This window comes from Arthroderma uncinatum (assembly GCF_011692745.1).
Source record: "Arthroderma uncinatum strain CBS 119779 chromosome Unknown scaffold1, whole genome shotgun sequence".
NCBI lineage: Eukaryota > Fungi > Ascomycota > Eurotiomycetes > Onygenales > Arthrodermataceae > Arthroderma > Arthroderma uncinatum.
The window spans coordinates 2,515,769-2,530,455 of record NW_022983863.1 but is presented as its reverse complement, the minus strand read 5'-3'; the positions used below and the strand labels follow the sequence as shown (position 1 = coordinate 2,530,455).

The window sequence follows — 14,687 nt, the reverse complement described above, 5'->3', positions numbered from 1 at the left end:
AAAAGTACGGAGGAGCCCACCGGCCGCCTTGTACGGAGTAGGTGATTAGAGAAATGCGCAGCCGAGCCAAACTTACGTCGTTCGTCGTGGGTTTGGGAGACGAAGGATGCTGATGATGAGATTGATGCAACCAACCGGCCAATGGGTTTCGATTACGCCGTTGTCCTGCTCGCAGGTTTTTAGTGTTTATTTTTTAAGGGCAAAGATTACCCTGCGCCCATCTACCACGGCGATGGGCGGCTTCGGACCTGCTCCCCCACACGACCAGACATGCATGTGTGGGCTGTTGGGACGCGGGATGCATTATGACGATGCCGTGCTTTTCTTCGGCGGCCGCTGACTGCTCAGCTCGACAGCCGTCGTGGCACCGCTGAGCCGGGCGCAGAGACTAAGCATCCGTCGCGTCAAGACATAGGGCGAGGGCGACTATAGCATCGGAGGGGCGATGGCGTTCCCCCGGTGCTAGCGGTGCCGATGTAGTCGATGATGTAGTCGATACGGCGATGAGAGGATGTCGAAGGTGGCCAGGAAGCAGGTACCGACAGTTTGGAGAGAGTTTCCCAGCCGATCATGTGCCCCCGCCCTGTGATTAGTCATTCCATGCATCGTACACGCAATACCATACATACATACATACATATATATGTACATACGTACATCCATATATACGTACATGCCCTGCAGAGGCTGATATCAGGCTGATGAGACGAGACCTGCTGAGGATATGCTGCTGACGTCGTGGTACACATCATATACGGAGGCCTGCCAGACGCTGGGAATGTGATCGGGCGACCTGACAGTCCACTCCAGCGCCAGGGGGTGGCTGAGAGCGCTAGCCAGCCCATGATGTCACCGCGCACTTCTAACGCGTCAAGCTTTTTTCACTTTAGGAACACCGGCTGCCTCTTCCATTCGATCCTGGGCATGTCTGCTGATTGGCTGCGGGATAATCTCCGACACAGGGATCAGAGGGCTGGATCTTGCTGCTACACATCATTGTGATAGATGGAATCCGTGAACATGGTATCGAAACAGGCGTCGTGTGATGTATCGAGGGAATAATCTTCGATGGTTCTCTTCTCGTTATCGCTAACCAGGTTCCTTTTTCAGTCTGGACTGAGGCGAAGCGCGGCCTTCCCCAAAAGCTTGAAGCATCGGCCAGTTGGAAGACAACCATTTATGCCAAGATGGGATCTCCGTTTGGTCTTGCTCCTGGCTTAAATTCCCTTTCTTTTTCCTTTTCTTCCTTTCTTTTTGCTTTTGCTTTTCCTTTTCCTTTCTTTGCTTCCTCATTTTCCGCCTGAGTTCACGCTTGGAGCCATGGCGATTAGTTCAGGTCGAACACGGTAGCCGGTTGAGTTTCCAGATTAAGTTTTGCCTGTATGTGTGGAAGCATGCATACAGGAGTAGGTTCTGCGGCAATAGCTTAACCCTGATTTATCATAAACTTATATCTCTTGTGTATACCCGACAGGCGTCTGCATATACATATGTATACGGTACATGCATATCATAGTGCCCTGCAGAATAGCGGAGAGAGGGATTCGCGGTTTGTGCTATCAAGTCTGCCTTGTGTTTTTTTTTCCTTCCCACTCCAACATATTCGCTGTCACGTCAAGCCTCTCCAGAGTATCGAGCGAGGCATCTAACGGGGTAGTGCGAGGAATAATTGCTTTTCTCTGTCCCTCCGTACGACTGTCTGGCGATGCTCGCGACGGTCGTGAGAACCCGCGCGCCTATGCTAAGCGACGTGCCCAATCAGTCGACTGTGCCACAGCTTCACCCTGGCCAGTCTGGCTTTGCGATCGCGATTGGCATGCTGCGGCTGTGCCGTTGAAAACGAGTTTCCCAAAATGGCGGGAAAACCCATCGACCCGACTCACTAACCATCACAGGGGTACCCTTCGATGCGGGAAAAACAAAGGGTTCGTAGCTGCAGTAGGGCGCCATTGGGGGTAAAAAAAGGAAAAATAGGGAAATCCAGAGGGCTGCCTTATTTTACCTTATCCTTATTACCTTGTCCCAAAAGGGGGAAGCAGAAACATAAGTTTCGAATAGTCTCGTGATAATGAGCATAACATATCGACTCCACGGGCTGTTGGGAAAGGAGTGAACTAACCATCAGCTCTAAAAAGGACGAGCAAGTGTTTGCTTCCAATCCCTTTTTCCCTGCCGCCTCTCTGCCTCTCATTCGTCGCCTTGGTTCAATATTCTTCCGACCAAACGCCGCAACTGATCATGTCCCCACGCTCTAGTGATTCGTGTCTTACACCAGTTCTCCCCATCCCAACGCCATCGCCGGAATCTGCATGGACGATCGATAATGGCGGTGAATGTGGATGGTGAACGGTGGAGAACGAATCTGGAAATTCGCCCACCACACCCGTCAAAAAATGTCCAAGCGGTATGGCAATCTAAAAGTCATGCACGCAAACCTTTCTCCCATCAGCCATTTCTTCTCTTCTTCCACAACAACACGCCACGACTGTGCCTCATATTTTTGACATAATGAGTCGTAATATGCAGGATGCCGTCAAGATACATTTTGGGGATCGACAAGATCTGAACGGGTTGGGATCTTGTACTGAGCCCAACCTCCCCCAGGTTCCCTCTTCCCCCCCTCCCCTCCCCCCCTCGCTGGATATTTTCCGATGTCTGTGCCGTTGGCGTTGGATGCGTTTGATTGAGATTGTCAATGCATATAGATGGAGTACAAAGTACTCTGTACCATCCCTCAAACAATGAAAAGAATAACGGCCAGTGATAGTTGCCCGTTGTACGTAAGAAATGGCCTTGCATAGGAAATCGGTCCAATGATGCCCTCGTGGTCGTTCAGATTCGTTTTTCCCCTTAGCTAGCCCGTACCCGCGATAAAGTTCGGTTCGTAGGTTGGGCACTCTGTATGTAAGAAAAGCCAATTGATGGACCGTACCTCCGTAGGGCGTTGGGGATACGATGAGGCGCGTTGAGCTTACCAGGAAGCGAGCAATCACAGTGAAACATACCTTTTTTTAACGCGCCTCGCTACCAAGCTGCTCACTGGCCGATACGTTTCACGTAGAATGGAAAAAACAAAGGAGGTGAAAACTTTCTCGAAAAAAAAAAACACAGTTCTTTATTGTTTTATGCTTTGTCGATTCGTACTGTGATGTCTATTAGGTGAACCCTAATCGAGATCCTCTCAGTATCTCCGTATACAGCTTCAGTAGTACGGAGGACTTACTTTCCATAGTACTCCGTAGTTCTTTTAGGCCCTTGAGGAAAAACCGGTTGAATGCAACGAACATGGATTCCCCTGCTCCCCGTTAGCTTCAACACTAAGGTTAGAGGCGAGGCAACCGTTTGTTTCGAGGCCACGGAAACAGGCTTGAGGTTCCTCCTCTGCATCGACATATCAAGCCATATCACCATGTATCGGGATGCTGCCAGGGATTGTCCTGGTCAAAGCGTTTTGTCTCCCTTGTTTTTTTTCTTTTCTGCTCTCCCTTGCTCGAGGTCTAGTGTAGCGGCCAATTTAACTCGCTAGCATCTGCCAGGCGCGGTCTCGCGGGAGAAGACTATTGCTGTTTAGCCTTGGTCGGGACTAGGATGCGGTCCCGCGCCAACGAATCCAGCAACGCCGGTCCCAGGGGGCGGCCTGGTCACGGGGCCACCACTCCTCCTCCTTGTCGGTGTAAGAGAGGCACAGATACGATACAGAGCCCGATATCACGGCATTCCAGGGTCCCCCACGCCTACAGTGTCGATGCATCGATGCTCCGTACCTAGACCAGTAACACGGAGATGGGACGCTCCACCCCTGCAACAGTTTATCAGCCAGGCGCGGGAGTCGCGCTGATGGATCAAGATGAGACGATGAGACGACGTGAGAGCACCGCCAGCCTCGACGATGAGTAGCTGAAGTTAAGGAAATAGGCTTCTCGGAAATGACCTGCATCCTGCTCGCTCTGCTTGGCCACAATCTGGCACAGAGTAGATGCTCGCTGGACTTCTTCAACGCGCAGAGCTGCTGCAGGCGTCGAGTAAATCGCCAGATGCGGTCATCCATTTCATCCAACGGCCATTCGCCCACATTAGATTCGTGGCGAATTGAATCCGTACCGAAGTAGATGCCCAAAGGATGCGAGCCAAAAAGGCGAATAAGAAAAAAAGGAAACCCTCCAAAAACGAATATCAGCACGGGTTATGGCCTCTGGGCCAATCGTTTCCCCCAGATCCGTTGAATTTCCGAGCCACACACCGGTTTTGAGGCAGGCCTAAATGGCCAGATATTTTGACCCGGACTACGGATAGTCAACCGTCAGACCGCTATCCTGGCAAACTGGCATGCTTTCGACAGATCAAGACTCCCACGCACTTTTTGAACCAGGCATCCTGCACCCCCTTTCGAGTAAAGCTGCCCTGAGATATATCGAATTCTAATGAGACGGGCCAATTTGGGAAGCAAACTCCCCAACGCCGTTCCGCTAACTGCTTCGCTTTGAGTGGCTAGTTCTTCTCTCAACTGCATGCTGTACTGGTGACCTGTCTGCCTGTTTTCATCCTGATCCTTAGATGTATGCCAGGTAGGGTCAGGTAGGCAGATGACCCTCTGCTGACGCGACGGCCCGAGTCACCGATTACCTTCTCAGCTCAGCCGACAGCAAGATATTAATTATTAATTCATTGGAGTGAGGCTGCCGGGGGGGGCGAGGCGACATCCGATAACTATTTGCATGCTGGCCTCGCCATCTCGGTATTCAGTATCTTATTCCTTCTAATCAAAAACGGCCATTATTGCTGGGATGGCCATGTTCCCGATGAGGCTCAACGTCTTGGTGCATCGTTATACAAAAATATCACTGCCCCCAATTAAGTCCCCGTCGAGGGACCCATATCCACCCACGTACGTGTCATTTTCCTGAGTGGTGATATATTTCTCCTTCCTGCCAACCCACCTTTCAACTCCGCGGGCAGGGAAAGCCCGAATCAGTCATATAGGCTCTTTTCTCCCAGCTTGCCCATATCCGCTCTCTGTCATTGGTGCGATCATATCCGCTCTCCCATTTCGGCAATCCAGCAGCAAATCAGGATACTTCTCTGGTTCGCGGTCCCGGTTGTTCCACAACGAGCGGCAGGGGACACGAAAAGCTTCCAATTGTTGCATGGCTAGTCCCTGCGAGCTCGCGGGGAAAGCGCACAGAGACAGGCCTTGTGAGACCTGCGGCACTGATTCCGTCTTGCTTGGAGACATATCTCTAACGTAATCCGTCAACGGTTTATGCCTCGAGTTTCCATGAATGACTGATACTGCTCCCAACGGACGTACACAACCCGATAACTTATTTTAGACTTCGTCAAGGTACCATCCTCTATCTAGTATCCACTTCTCGCAACCCGGTATAATCCCGGTGAAAAGGAAACAGATGAAGAAAACTAAAGGGCCTCCTTTTTGAGCCTGCTCACATGGACGATTTCCTGAACAGTACGTGCTCCAGGCAGTATGATTACTCGTATGCAATGTGGAGTTAGGGTTTTAGTATCTGTGTCTGTCTGCCTTACTTGTCTCGATTTTATTCGAGCACTCATCCATTAGCCGTCAAGCTTTTCTTCAACAGCAGCAGAAGGAATACTACAATTCTTGATGATTGTGATATACGAAGCCACATGCATATGTGCCATGTACGTAATGAGAAATAGGCCTAACATGTGAGGAAACGGGGATGTATTTTTAGATAGGTATGTTCTCTCTTTCATGCAAAATCCTCGCCTTGTTTCACTGATCCTCTTCAAGCAGCTGAGATTGAGATAATAGGAATCATTCCGCCTTGGTATTTGTGTCGCGTGCGACACGGGTTAGCAGCCTCTTTGTCGGGAGTCGAGCGCGCAGTCGCTTTTCCAGTAGACGATAATGAGCGATGATCAATATCTATCCTGCGAAAAGTAAACCGGGGACCATACCAAGTGTACTTTGTAGAGAATACGATGTTTAGAACTTGGCTTTTTGCTCTTCAACCAACGCGCCGGGAGTAGTGATTACATAATAAATAGGATGACATAAGACAAAGCTTGGCATAACGCCTAAGCAGACTTTGATATCAAAAAAAAAGATACAGATACAGATACAACTTCAGATGAAGCCGGCGAGAGGTGGCTTGAAAGAAAGAGAGAGCAGGCTTCCATTTGCACCGAAAAGACTTGAGAATCCTTGAGGATAGGGTTTGTGCTTTGATGGCCCAGCTCAATGGCACTTTGATGCCGTTTCTTTACCCGTGTCTGCTATTCAACTCGGGTGCCAATTTCGCTTCTAGAGGTGCGCTGAGAGCTTCACGAGGCTTTCGACACTTTCGACTGTCATCTACTCTTCATGTGAATAATGATATAAGTACTCCCGAACCAACGCCCCAGTCCTCCGACGGCAATGACCCCGATCTCGAAAAGAAGACCCGTCTGAACCCTGCGCCATCCGACTACGGACGATCGGTTTTCCAAGATCGATGCTCTCTTACAGTTCATACTGGCTCTGGTGGAGCAGGGTGTGTTGCGTTCTTACGTCTGAAATATCTTGAGCACGGTCCTGCGAATGGAGGTGATGGAGGGACTGGAGGCAACATCCTGATACAGGCCGTCGAGGGCCAGACAAGCTTACACAAACTTGCGAGAAGAGGCGTGATAAAGGCAGGTCGAGGTCGAAATGGAAGGGGAAAATCTCAGGGAGGCGTACGAGGGGAAGACGTCCTGCTACAGGTTCCCGTTGGAACCGTGGTGCGCGAGGTGGAGAGGTTCGATCCTGTGGCAGAAAAGGAAAAGGAGCTGAAAGACCTTACCCGCGAACTGGGCAGTAGGACAAAGGCACTACAGGCTATAAACGCGCGGAGAGACCAGTGGGTGTTATACCCAGGTTCGCAGCCTTCTGATTACTTCGCAACGGATTTCCCTGAGCTTGGTCCGCCGAGAAGACCCGACCTTGCAGCCGTACAGCCTGCCGCGCCAATATACCTCGATCTTTCAAGACATATGGACACACCGATTGTACTTGCGGCAGGTGCTGTTGGTGGTCTAGGAAATCCACATTTCGTGTCGAAATCTATTGGCAGACCTACGTTTGCTACAAAGGCCGAACAGGGGATGAGGCTGGAGCTCGAGTTGGAACTTAAATTGCTCGCAGACGTGGGATTGGTTGGCCTGCCAAATGCCGGGAAGAGTACTCTACTACGTTCGATCACCAATAGCCGGACACGCGTGGGGAACTGGGCGTTCACTACGCTTTCACCTAATATTGGCACGGTCGTACTAGACGATTATTCCCAGCGGCAGGCTAGCCTGGCAACTCCGGGAAGAACCCCACGTCCTCGGTTTACAATTGCCGACATACCTGGTCTAATTGAAAATGCGCACCAGGACAAAGGCCTTGGGTTGGGATTTTTGAGACACATCGAACGCGCTGGAATCCTTGCATTTGTAGTAGACCTTAGCGCGGGAGATGCTGTCAAGGCACTCAAAGGCCTATGGAACGAGCTTGGCGAATACCAGGTTATGCGAGACCGTGAATTGAACCTGGATACCGAATCTCAACTTTCGCCGTGGACTCCAGTTACAGATGATCTCGACGAACCTCGCGTGAACGAATGGACGGGAGATGATCGCCATGCAACCTCGTCACCTTCGCTCACCTCGCAAGGCAAAGAGTCATCACTTGAACCCCTTGTATACGCCAGTCATAATATCTACTCGAAGCCATGGTTCGTTATCGGAACCAAAGCCGATTTACCAGGTACTCAAGAGAACTTCGCAGCTCTAAAGGAATATCTCGGCGAAGTTGAGAAAGGTGCTATTGAACATCCTTCGAATCGGGCTGATGCCTGGCGGAGCCGCATATTCTCCATCCCAATAAGCGCAATCAATGCTGAAGGGGTGAAAGTTATCCCCGAGAGAATTGTCCAGCTCATGGACGGTGCATATTAAACTATTTCCTTTGCCTACGGGAAATAGGTGTATTATATAGATCTACTGGAAATCTTTGGGTGCATGAGTTGCTTGGGCTGCATCATTGTATAATATTTTTTTAATTAATTGGACTGTACTACCAGTATTACTTTTGGATATATCTTCTATTCCGCGTGTTTTTGGTATAGTGAAGTCCCGCCGTGCCAAGCCTCTCATCGTCCTCCGTTGACAGGAGAAACTCTTTGCGCGAGACCAGCAAGACGCGCATTTCGGACAAGAAAGAAAGCAATGTCGAGCAGCAAGTTGCCCAAGGTTGCAGCCCTACGCAAGCAGCAGCTTCGTCTTGAGTTGTAAGTTCCGTTGTCTTATAAACTGCTTCTTATTCTACTCTGCCCGGCACTCTGTTGTCTCAACCATTAGTTACGTCACAGCTAATACGAATGGCTTTGGGATATCAACAGCGCAAGTATCAAGGTTGCTCCTCCTATCGGTATATATGTGAGCCTCTCGCCGAGTGATCCAGCTCTCTGGTCTGGAGTGCTATTTGTTCAGAAAGGTACAATTGGTCCTTGGAGCTAGGTTGTCCGTCAATACTCGTTTCTGATCTTGATCATATAGGTCCCTATGCATCCGCTATCCTACGGTTCCAGATCCGTTTCCCACCTCTATATCCTGATCTTCCGCCCCTCGTAACATTTGCTACGCCTATATTTCACCCACTCGTCGTGCCGTTAACTACACAAACTTACTCGAACCGACCGTCGGATTTGGACTCCGTTACTGGGGCATTTGAAGAGCAACTACCGCCTGGCGGATTCAGTTTACGGCATGGGTTTCCCCATTGGTTTGGGAGGGTAAAGGGGAGCACTCTTGATTCTACTACAACGTCACGGAGCACAAGCGGTCAGAAGCTCGAGAGCGTTGATACTCATACGGAGCAAGGCGAGAGCGAGGGCCAAGGACAGGCAGATAACGGCTTTGAAGGAATTGCAGCCAGAATTTCACCAATTCCCTGCAAACTACGCAGTTTAAAGGAGAACGGTAGTACTGATGTTACCGCCATTGACCTGCTTGAGTATATCCGCTCAACTTTTGACGACGAAACTGTTTTGGGTTCGATTCCATTAGAGGCTGCAGGGTATCCAAATGCGTGGCATGCCTGGCGCGCCCACCGCCGCCAGCCCCAGAGTGCCTCGTCAACCGATCGTCGATCCAGCAAGGATGGAGGAGTCAGCTCGCCCTCGACGCCTGGACGGACGCTGAGCCCGGATAGTAACTTGAGGAAGAGTAGCCCGCAGGCCCGTTCGCCGGGAGAGTGGAACTGGGAAGGTGTTTGGTTAAAGAGGGTCAAAGAGAATATACACCACAGTTTTCTGGAGTCCGTCCTGTTTGGCAGTTCGTCTCGAGCCGGAGGTGTAGGAGATGACATGGTAAGGATGTTTGTTTCATTTATGTTTTAAATGTCCCACTTTGCCTGGTTGCTGATACTACATATCTACAGATCCGATTTCAGAAGCTCGATCATAATGTCTTAACAAAGATTAAGGAAGATATTCTTGCACTTCAAGACGAGCAAGTTGAAACCTAGCTTTTGGCTTAAATGTTTCTTTTTGATACCCTGATAATCGCCTGCCTCCCACTTATTTCTATGTTACCCGTCCTTCCTGCCCTTTCCTAGCGATTTTTGGTCCTCTTATGGCTCCTAGTTCTATGGCTTCCGGAATACCATGACTTGGCTTGCGCCTTCCGACCCCGTCAGGCGTAACGTCCTTTTGAAGAAGATATTTCTTTCTTGGAAATAAACATCCTAGCTGAACTTGGACGGTATTCCTGTATAATATCTATTTCGAGCTTGGCCAACAGTGGTGTCATTTTGAGCCCTGATATAAATACCTGGTTGCCTCTTTGACTATTCTATCTTTTCCCTGTCTAGAAATATGTTCTACGAGCGAATTGTCACAACATATCCGAGATGCAACTAGCCAGACGAAGCGAGAGAGATAGGACCCTTATAATAATTGGTCTAGTGTTCGTACCTATCTTCCTCTTGTTCGCCATTTTTGCTGGCGCCCTTGCCTGTGCCGAGTACTGGAGCCTTCGAAACGACCGCCGCCGTGTTCGACGTCGACATAAAAGGAGTCGATCGGACGCTCCATGGTCCTTTGATTCAACGAAGCAGAGTGACTCTAGTGACGGCTACTTGGACCTATATCAAAACGCAGCGGAGTTAAAAGAACACATTTAAAGGAAGACCGAGGGGGGGTCTCGAGCCATTCTATATATAAAGGGGCCAAATTTCAGTCTCCTGCCTTCCTGGCAATTTTTATCAAGGCAATTTTTTTGGTTTGTGATTAACACTTCGCGTTGTGATACTGGCTATAAAGGGGCGCGTTGTCAGCCATGGAGCCTAGACACAGCTTAACGAATACACCTACCCCTAGGCCATTACAGATACCAAAACATCCCCGGAAGTCTGAAAATGCTGCTACCATAGTCAAGAAGAACACTGGCTCACCTTCTTTTATACCAAGGAGGCGCCGTTCTCATACAGTTTGTCCGCCCGCTCTTCTTCTCTCAACCACACAACTCCCTGTTCAGCGCAATAAATCTACAACCACAAAGCCACACCACCATTCATATAAATCTAACCTCCTGTCTCGTTCAAAAATCCTTCAGGGTGCAATGGAGCACCCCAGTACTGTATGTCTGCAATATTGGTTCTTTCTATACTTATAGTTTGCTAATACTATTGCTGTTGGATAGGCTAAAGAGGACCAGGATGGTGGAATACCGTCAGGAGATGTTAAACAGCGCCAGCCAACTCCGAGGGGGGGGATTCTTTCCCGCGCTATCCACGCCCTCGATTTCAGAAGCCGCGAGTGCAGTGGCAATGAGACCGATAATACTCCTCGAGGACATGGTGTTCGGTTTTCCTCTCTTCAAAAGACATCTTTTCTGGGAGGCAAGGGGTCCGACTCCAACCTCAAGAGGCACATGAAGATGGATGCAGAGAACAAATCCTGTGATGGTCTCTACGAGAAAGCTCAATCGCACAAGCATAAAATTCCACCATTTATCGATGAGTACTTACAAGTTGCTAAAACGCGTGAAAATCCTACTCCTTCCTCTCGCCTTCCACAGCGGCCCCCAATAACCTCAGCGGCTGTGAACTTAACTGTTGACGCCCTAAAGTCGAGCCCTGGACAAGGTATGTCGACTTGGGTGTCCGCTGTGGTTACAGCTGGTATCTGTGACTCCGCGAATGGAACGAATATCGATGGAAAACCTAATGCAGATATCCCATTGGATATAATGATACTTGTTAATAACTCGTAAGTTCCCAATAATATGGGCTTGATACCTACTCTTTAGCTAACAAAGCTGTTAGGGCTCGAGGCTCTGAAGAGCAGTTGAAAGCCGCGTGTAGGAACGCATTTCAGGTTGCTTCTACCCTAGATATACTTATAGACAGAATCGCTATCTGTTGCATCTCCCCTGACCCTACGCAGAAGCTGAACATCCTTATGCCGCTTTCTTCCTACAGCTTAGATACTGCTCGGGTCTTATTTCGGTCTCTGCCGGCTTTCCAACTTCCACATGGAGAGTCAAGCCGGTCTCGTTTGGCAGGTGCCATCAAAGAGGCATCGAATTATCTGACTCGCCATTCTAGCCGAGGCGCACTATGCCATATGTTCATTGTCACTGCAGGGTCGACTCTACTAATTCCAGATGATTGCAACGGAGAATTGTTGCGCTATCACACCATCTCCCCTGAGAATTCTATGGTGCTCCGTAGCCAAAAATCGCTAGAAGGCTGGCATTTAGCAACTAGTTTTGACGACGAAGAGTGCAACTATGTGGAATCTACATTCAAAGAAAAATTACAATCAATCATTGGACATCTCAGGACGGGGGTGGATTCAGGATATTTGCGCAATCTTTCTGTGAGGTTTGAGGCAGGGCCTGACTCCCATATTGAAGCTGTTCTTGGAGAAACAACGAGGGATACGCTTCGTTTGGGTGAATCGTGGACCATGTTGGTTAAAGTAAAACCTACACCAGGACTGGCAAACGTTTCACCAGGCAGTCCCGTTGTCCGTTTTGAGGACAAGTCTCATGTCTCGACTGCATCAACCGTCGACATAATGATTGATCAACTCCAAGGGATGCTTAAGCCTGGGGTTTATACCACTGATCCAGAAAGTCGTATCGCAGCAACTCTAGAATATAAGCACTCAGCCTTCCCAGATAATGCCGTCATCACAACCAAAGGGCGATGCGAAATTGCAAGATTCCAACGAACGGTTGCCTGGGAGGATAGTGTGAAACCACCAACACTTCAAAGCAATGCGAATGTTGGCCGTAATCAATGCCTGGGGGTCCCATCTGATAATGCCACGATTAGAGTGAAGAAGCGCCAGCAAGTCTTCAGCTACCTCAATGGAAATGGACTCCAAAAGTGTGTTGGAAAAGAAAATATGACCCCTCCTTCCTCCATTGGGCGGAATCGTCTGGAATACGGGGACTCACCACCACTGGGGAGCATGAATCCATTTAAGAATATTGTTTGCAAGCGGGACGACTTTATGTTATCACAACAATCCCTTAACCAAATCCCGGAACATGGCCATTTTTCTCAGTCAGAGGATCCTTTTGTTCAACATTAATTAATGGATTAGCATTGGAGGGTCCTTAAGGATTAGGATTTGAAGAGTGGAATTAATAATAATGTTTCCTGGCGTTGCTTTTTTTCGTATGCATGAACTAGGAGGTGTGGATGTAAAGATACGGATTTGGTTTGTGTGATGCGTTTTTGTAGCTAATTGTTCAAAATATGGCCTTTATGCCTTAAGTTCAGCCGAAGCTCCAGAAGGATTGGGCAAAGGATTATAGTCTATCATTTCCTATTCATATCCTTCTCGTCCCAGATCGGCTCGCCGTCATCGTCAAATTTAGCCCACTCAAAGAAAGAACATGACTGTTTGCCCGGTGCATAGCTAGAATAGCACATCCACATATATCTTCCTCGGGTTTCTTTCTTCCGCTGTACACACCGTAGCACACAGGGCATCTTACATCTGCATCGGGGAGTCTTTTTCGGGTGTAGAGACTCCCTATACCACCTATAGGTAATATTAATGCGTTTGTTACCCGATACGGGGTGAGGAGATATAGTCTGCGCGGGAGCAATACTATGTTTCCATTCCTCCTGGGTTTCAGCATGCATCACCAGGAGAGAGTTGTGTGGCAGATGGATTGAGATTTGACCTTGTACATCTGCTCGGGAAAGACAATGTTTTGATTTCCCCTTTTTATCAACGATTGTACTGCCTTTATTATTTTGACCCCCATCTTCATCATTATCGTTATCATCATCGTCATCATCGTCATCGTCGTCATCGTCGGGGGGGACGATTCTTCGCACTCGAAACTCCCTTGCTACCCCCAGACTTAGGCTTCCGATCACTGCCCTGGGCCCCAAATAGGTCAACTCATCAGAATGGTACCCAACGCTTTCTGCAGGGCCATTATAGCAATTAACAAACGCAGCATTCGGTTCCCATTCCTTTGGGGATTGATATTTTAGTTTTTCCCCGCTGGGGTAAAAATCTCTAATCCGCTTTTGAATCTCCTGGTTCACGTCTGCCTTGACGATACTTGATACCCTCCGCAGCTCTGGTGTGACTTTGCGAACGTCGTTTCGGAGACTTCCATAATATGAGTATTGAGATTGTTGTTCCTGTTGTTCTTCCTCCGTTGAAACATAGAACCCTGCAGAATGAGGACTAGATACGACGTTGTCAAAAATTTGAAATTTTTGTCGATGGAAGGTTTGTGATTCCTCTAGGAGCTCGCTCAATAGCGCTGTGGCCTCAGATTGGGGGAGAAAATTATGTATCAGCGTGCAGGAAGTGTATCGTGCTATATCCTCTGGTGAGTAGAGGTGAAGCGTTCTGCCTTTACGAGTTGGGAGAATACCCGGTGTATTATTTCCCTGACTTGCATTTGGCCCTATATGGTAAGATGATAGAGAACTTTGAATAGAGCCTGAGCTATTGGTTGCTTGCTTGGCTTTCTTCCTTGCGATCCCATGTTCTAGAAGTGACGACGTAGTCGATTCGATAGATCCATCGTTCGCGATGAGAAGATCAAGTAATTCTCCAGGTATAATGTCCGGGAAGATGGATGCAAGCTTAGCGAGCTTTATATCTGTCGAATCTTCCTCTTCATTTTCATACTTCTCAGTCCCGGAGCTTCCGGAAGTGTGTATATCTCCTGGTCCCCTTCCTGGCGCTGGGAGCGTGGTCCTCTGGCGCTTTCGTATGACAAAGTTATCCATCCTGCAAAATCCAAATTCCAAAGGGCGGAAACTACATTCATTTTATACCCATGAGTCAGATCCGCCTGTTTATAGGCTTTCGTGATAGCTCCTGGCTTTTGGGACTAAATACGCCCTTTGACGCGAGATGATCAGATAGTGAGAGAGAGTTCCATCAGCAATATAAGATTAGTCATTACTTAGGTAATAAATATATTTAAAGTTGACAGACAAACTTTATTTTCATTTAAGGTTTATGTGAGCTTACGTAAGTTAGACGACTCTTTTGCTTCTTGCCCAGGTGCTCAGGGATGCAGTTATCATTATTCTTGCATCCATCAATAAATACTCTTCGGGGGGTATTATAAAGCTCTACGGTCTCTTCAAATCTCTCTAATGACTTCACTGCAAGATCTCGTCTCTACGACAATATCCTCTATTT

General features: G+C 48.6%; 3 protein-coding genes across 3 annotated transcripts; all 3 read left to right on the top strand.

The window, feature by feature from the left end:
• Positions 1 to 6,210: 6,210 nt before the first annotated feature.
• Positions 6,211 to 7,944, top strand: GIQ15_00770 (GTP-binding protein 5; the record flags this gene model as incomplete). The annotated part of the gene is made up of 1 exon (XM_033548187.1): positions 6,211 to 7,944. One exon carries the CDS (start codon positions 6,211 to 6,213, stop codon positions 7,942 to 7,944), a length of 1,734 nt encoding a protein of 577 aa, XP_033409138.1.
• A 270-nt stretch (positions 7,945 to 8,214) lies between these two features.
• Positions 8,215 to 9,514, top strand: GIQ15_00769 (uncharacterized protein; the record flags this gene model as incomplete). The annotated part of the gene is made up of 4 exons (XM_033548186.1): positions 8,215 to 8,276; positions 8,388 to 8,482; positions 8,545 to 9,356; positions 9,428 to 9,514. 4 exons carry the CDS (start codon positions 8,215 to 8,217, stop codon positions 9,512 to 9,514), a joined length of 1,056 nt encoding a protein of 351 aa, XP_033409137.1.
• Positions 9,515 to 10,608: 1,094 nt separating this feature from the next.
• GIQ15_00768 (uncharacterized protein) lies at positions 10,609 to 12,593 on the top strand (the record flags this gene model as incomplete). Its single annotated transcript, XM_033548185.1, has 4 exons — positions 10,609 to 10,626; positions 10,690 to 11,258; positions 11,315 to 11,349; positions 11,395 to 12,593. 4 exons carry the CDS (start codon positions 10,609 to 10,611, stop codon positions 12,591 to 12,593), a joined length of 1,821 nt encoding a protein of 606 aa, XP_033409136.1.
• Between the last annotated feature and the right edge of the window lie 2,094 nt (positions 12,594 to 14,687).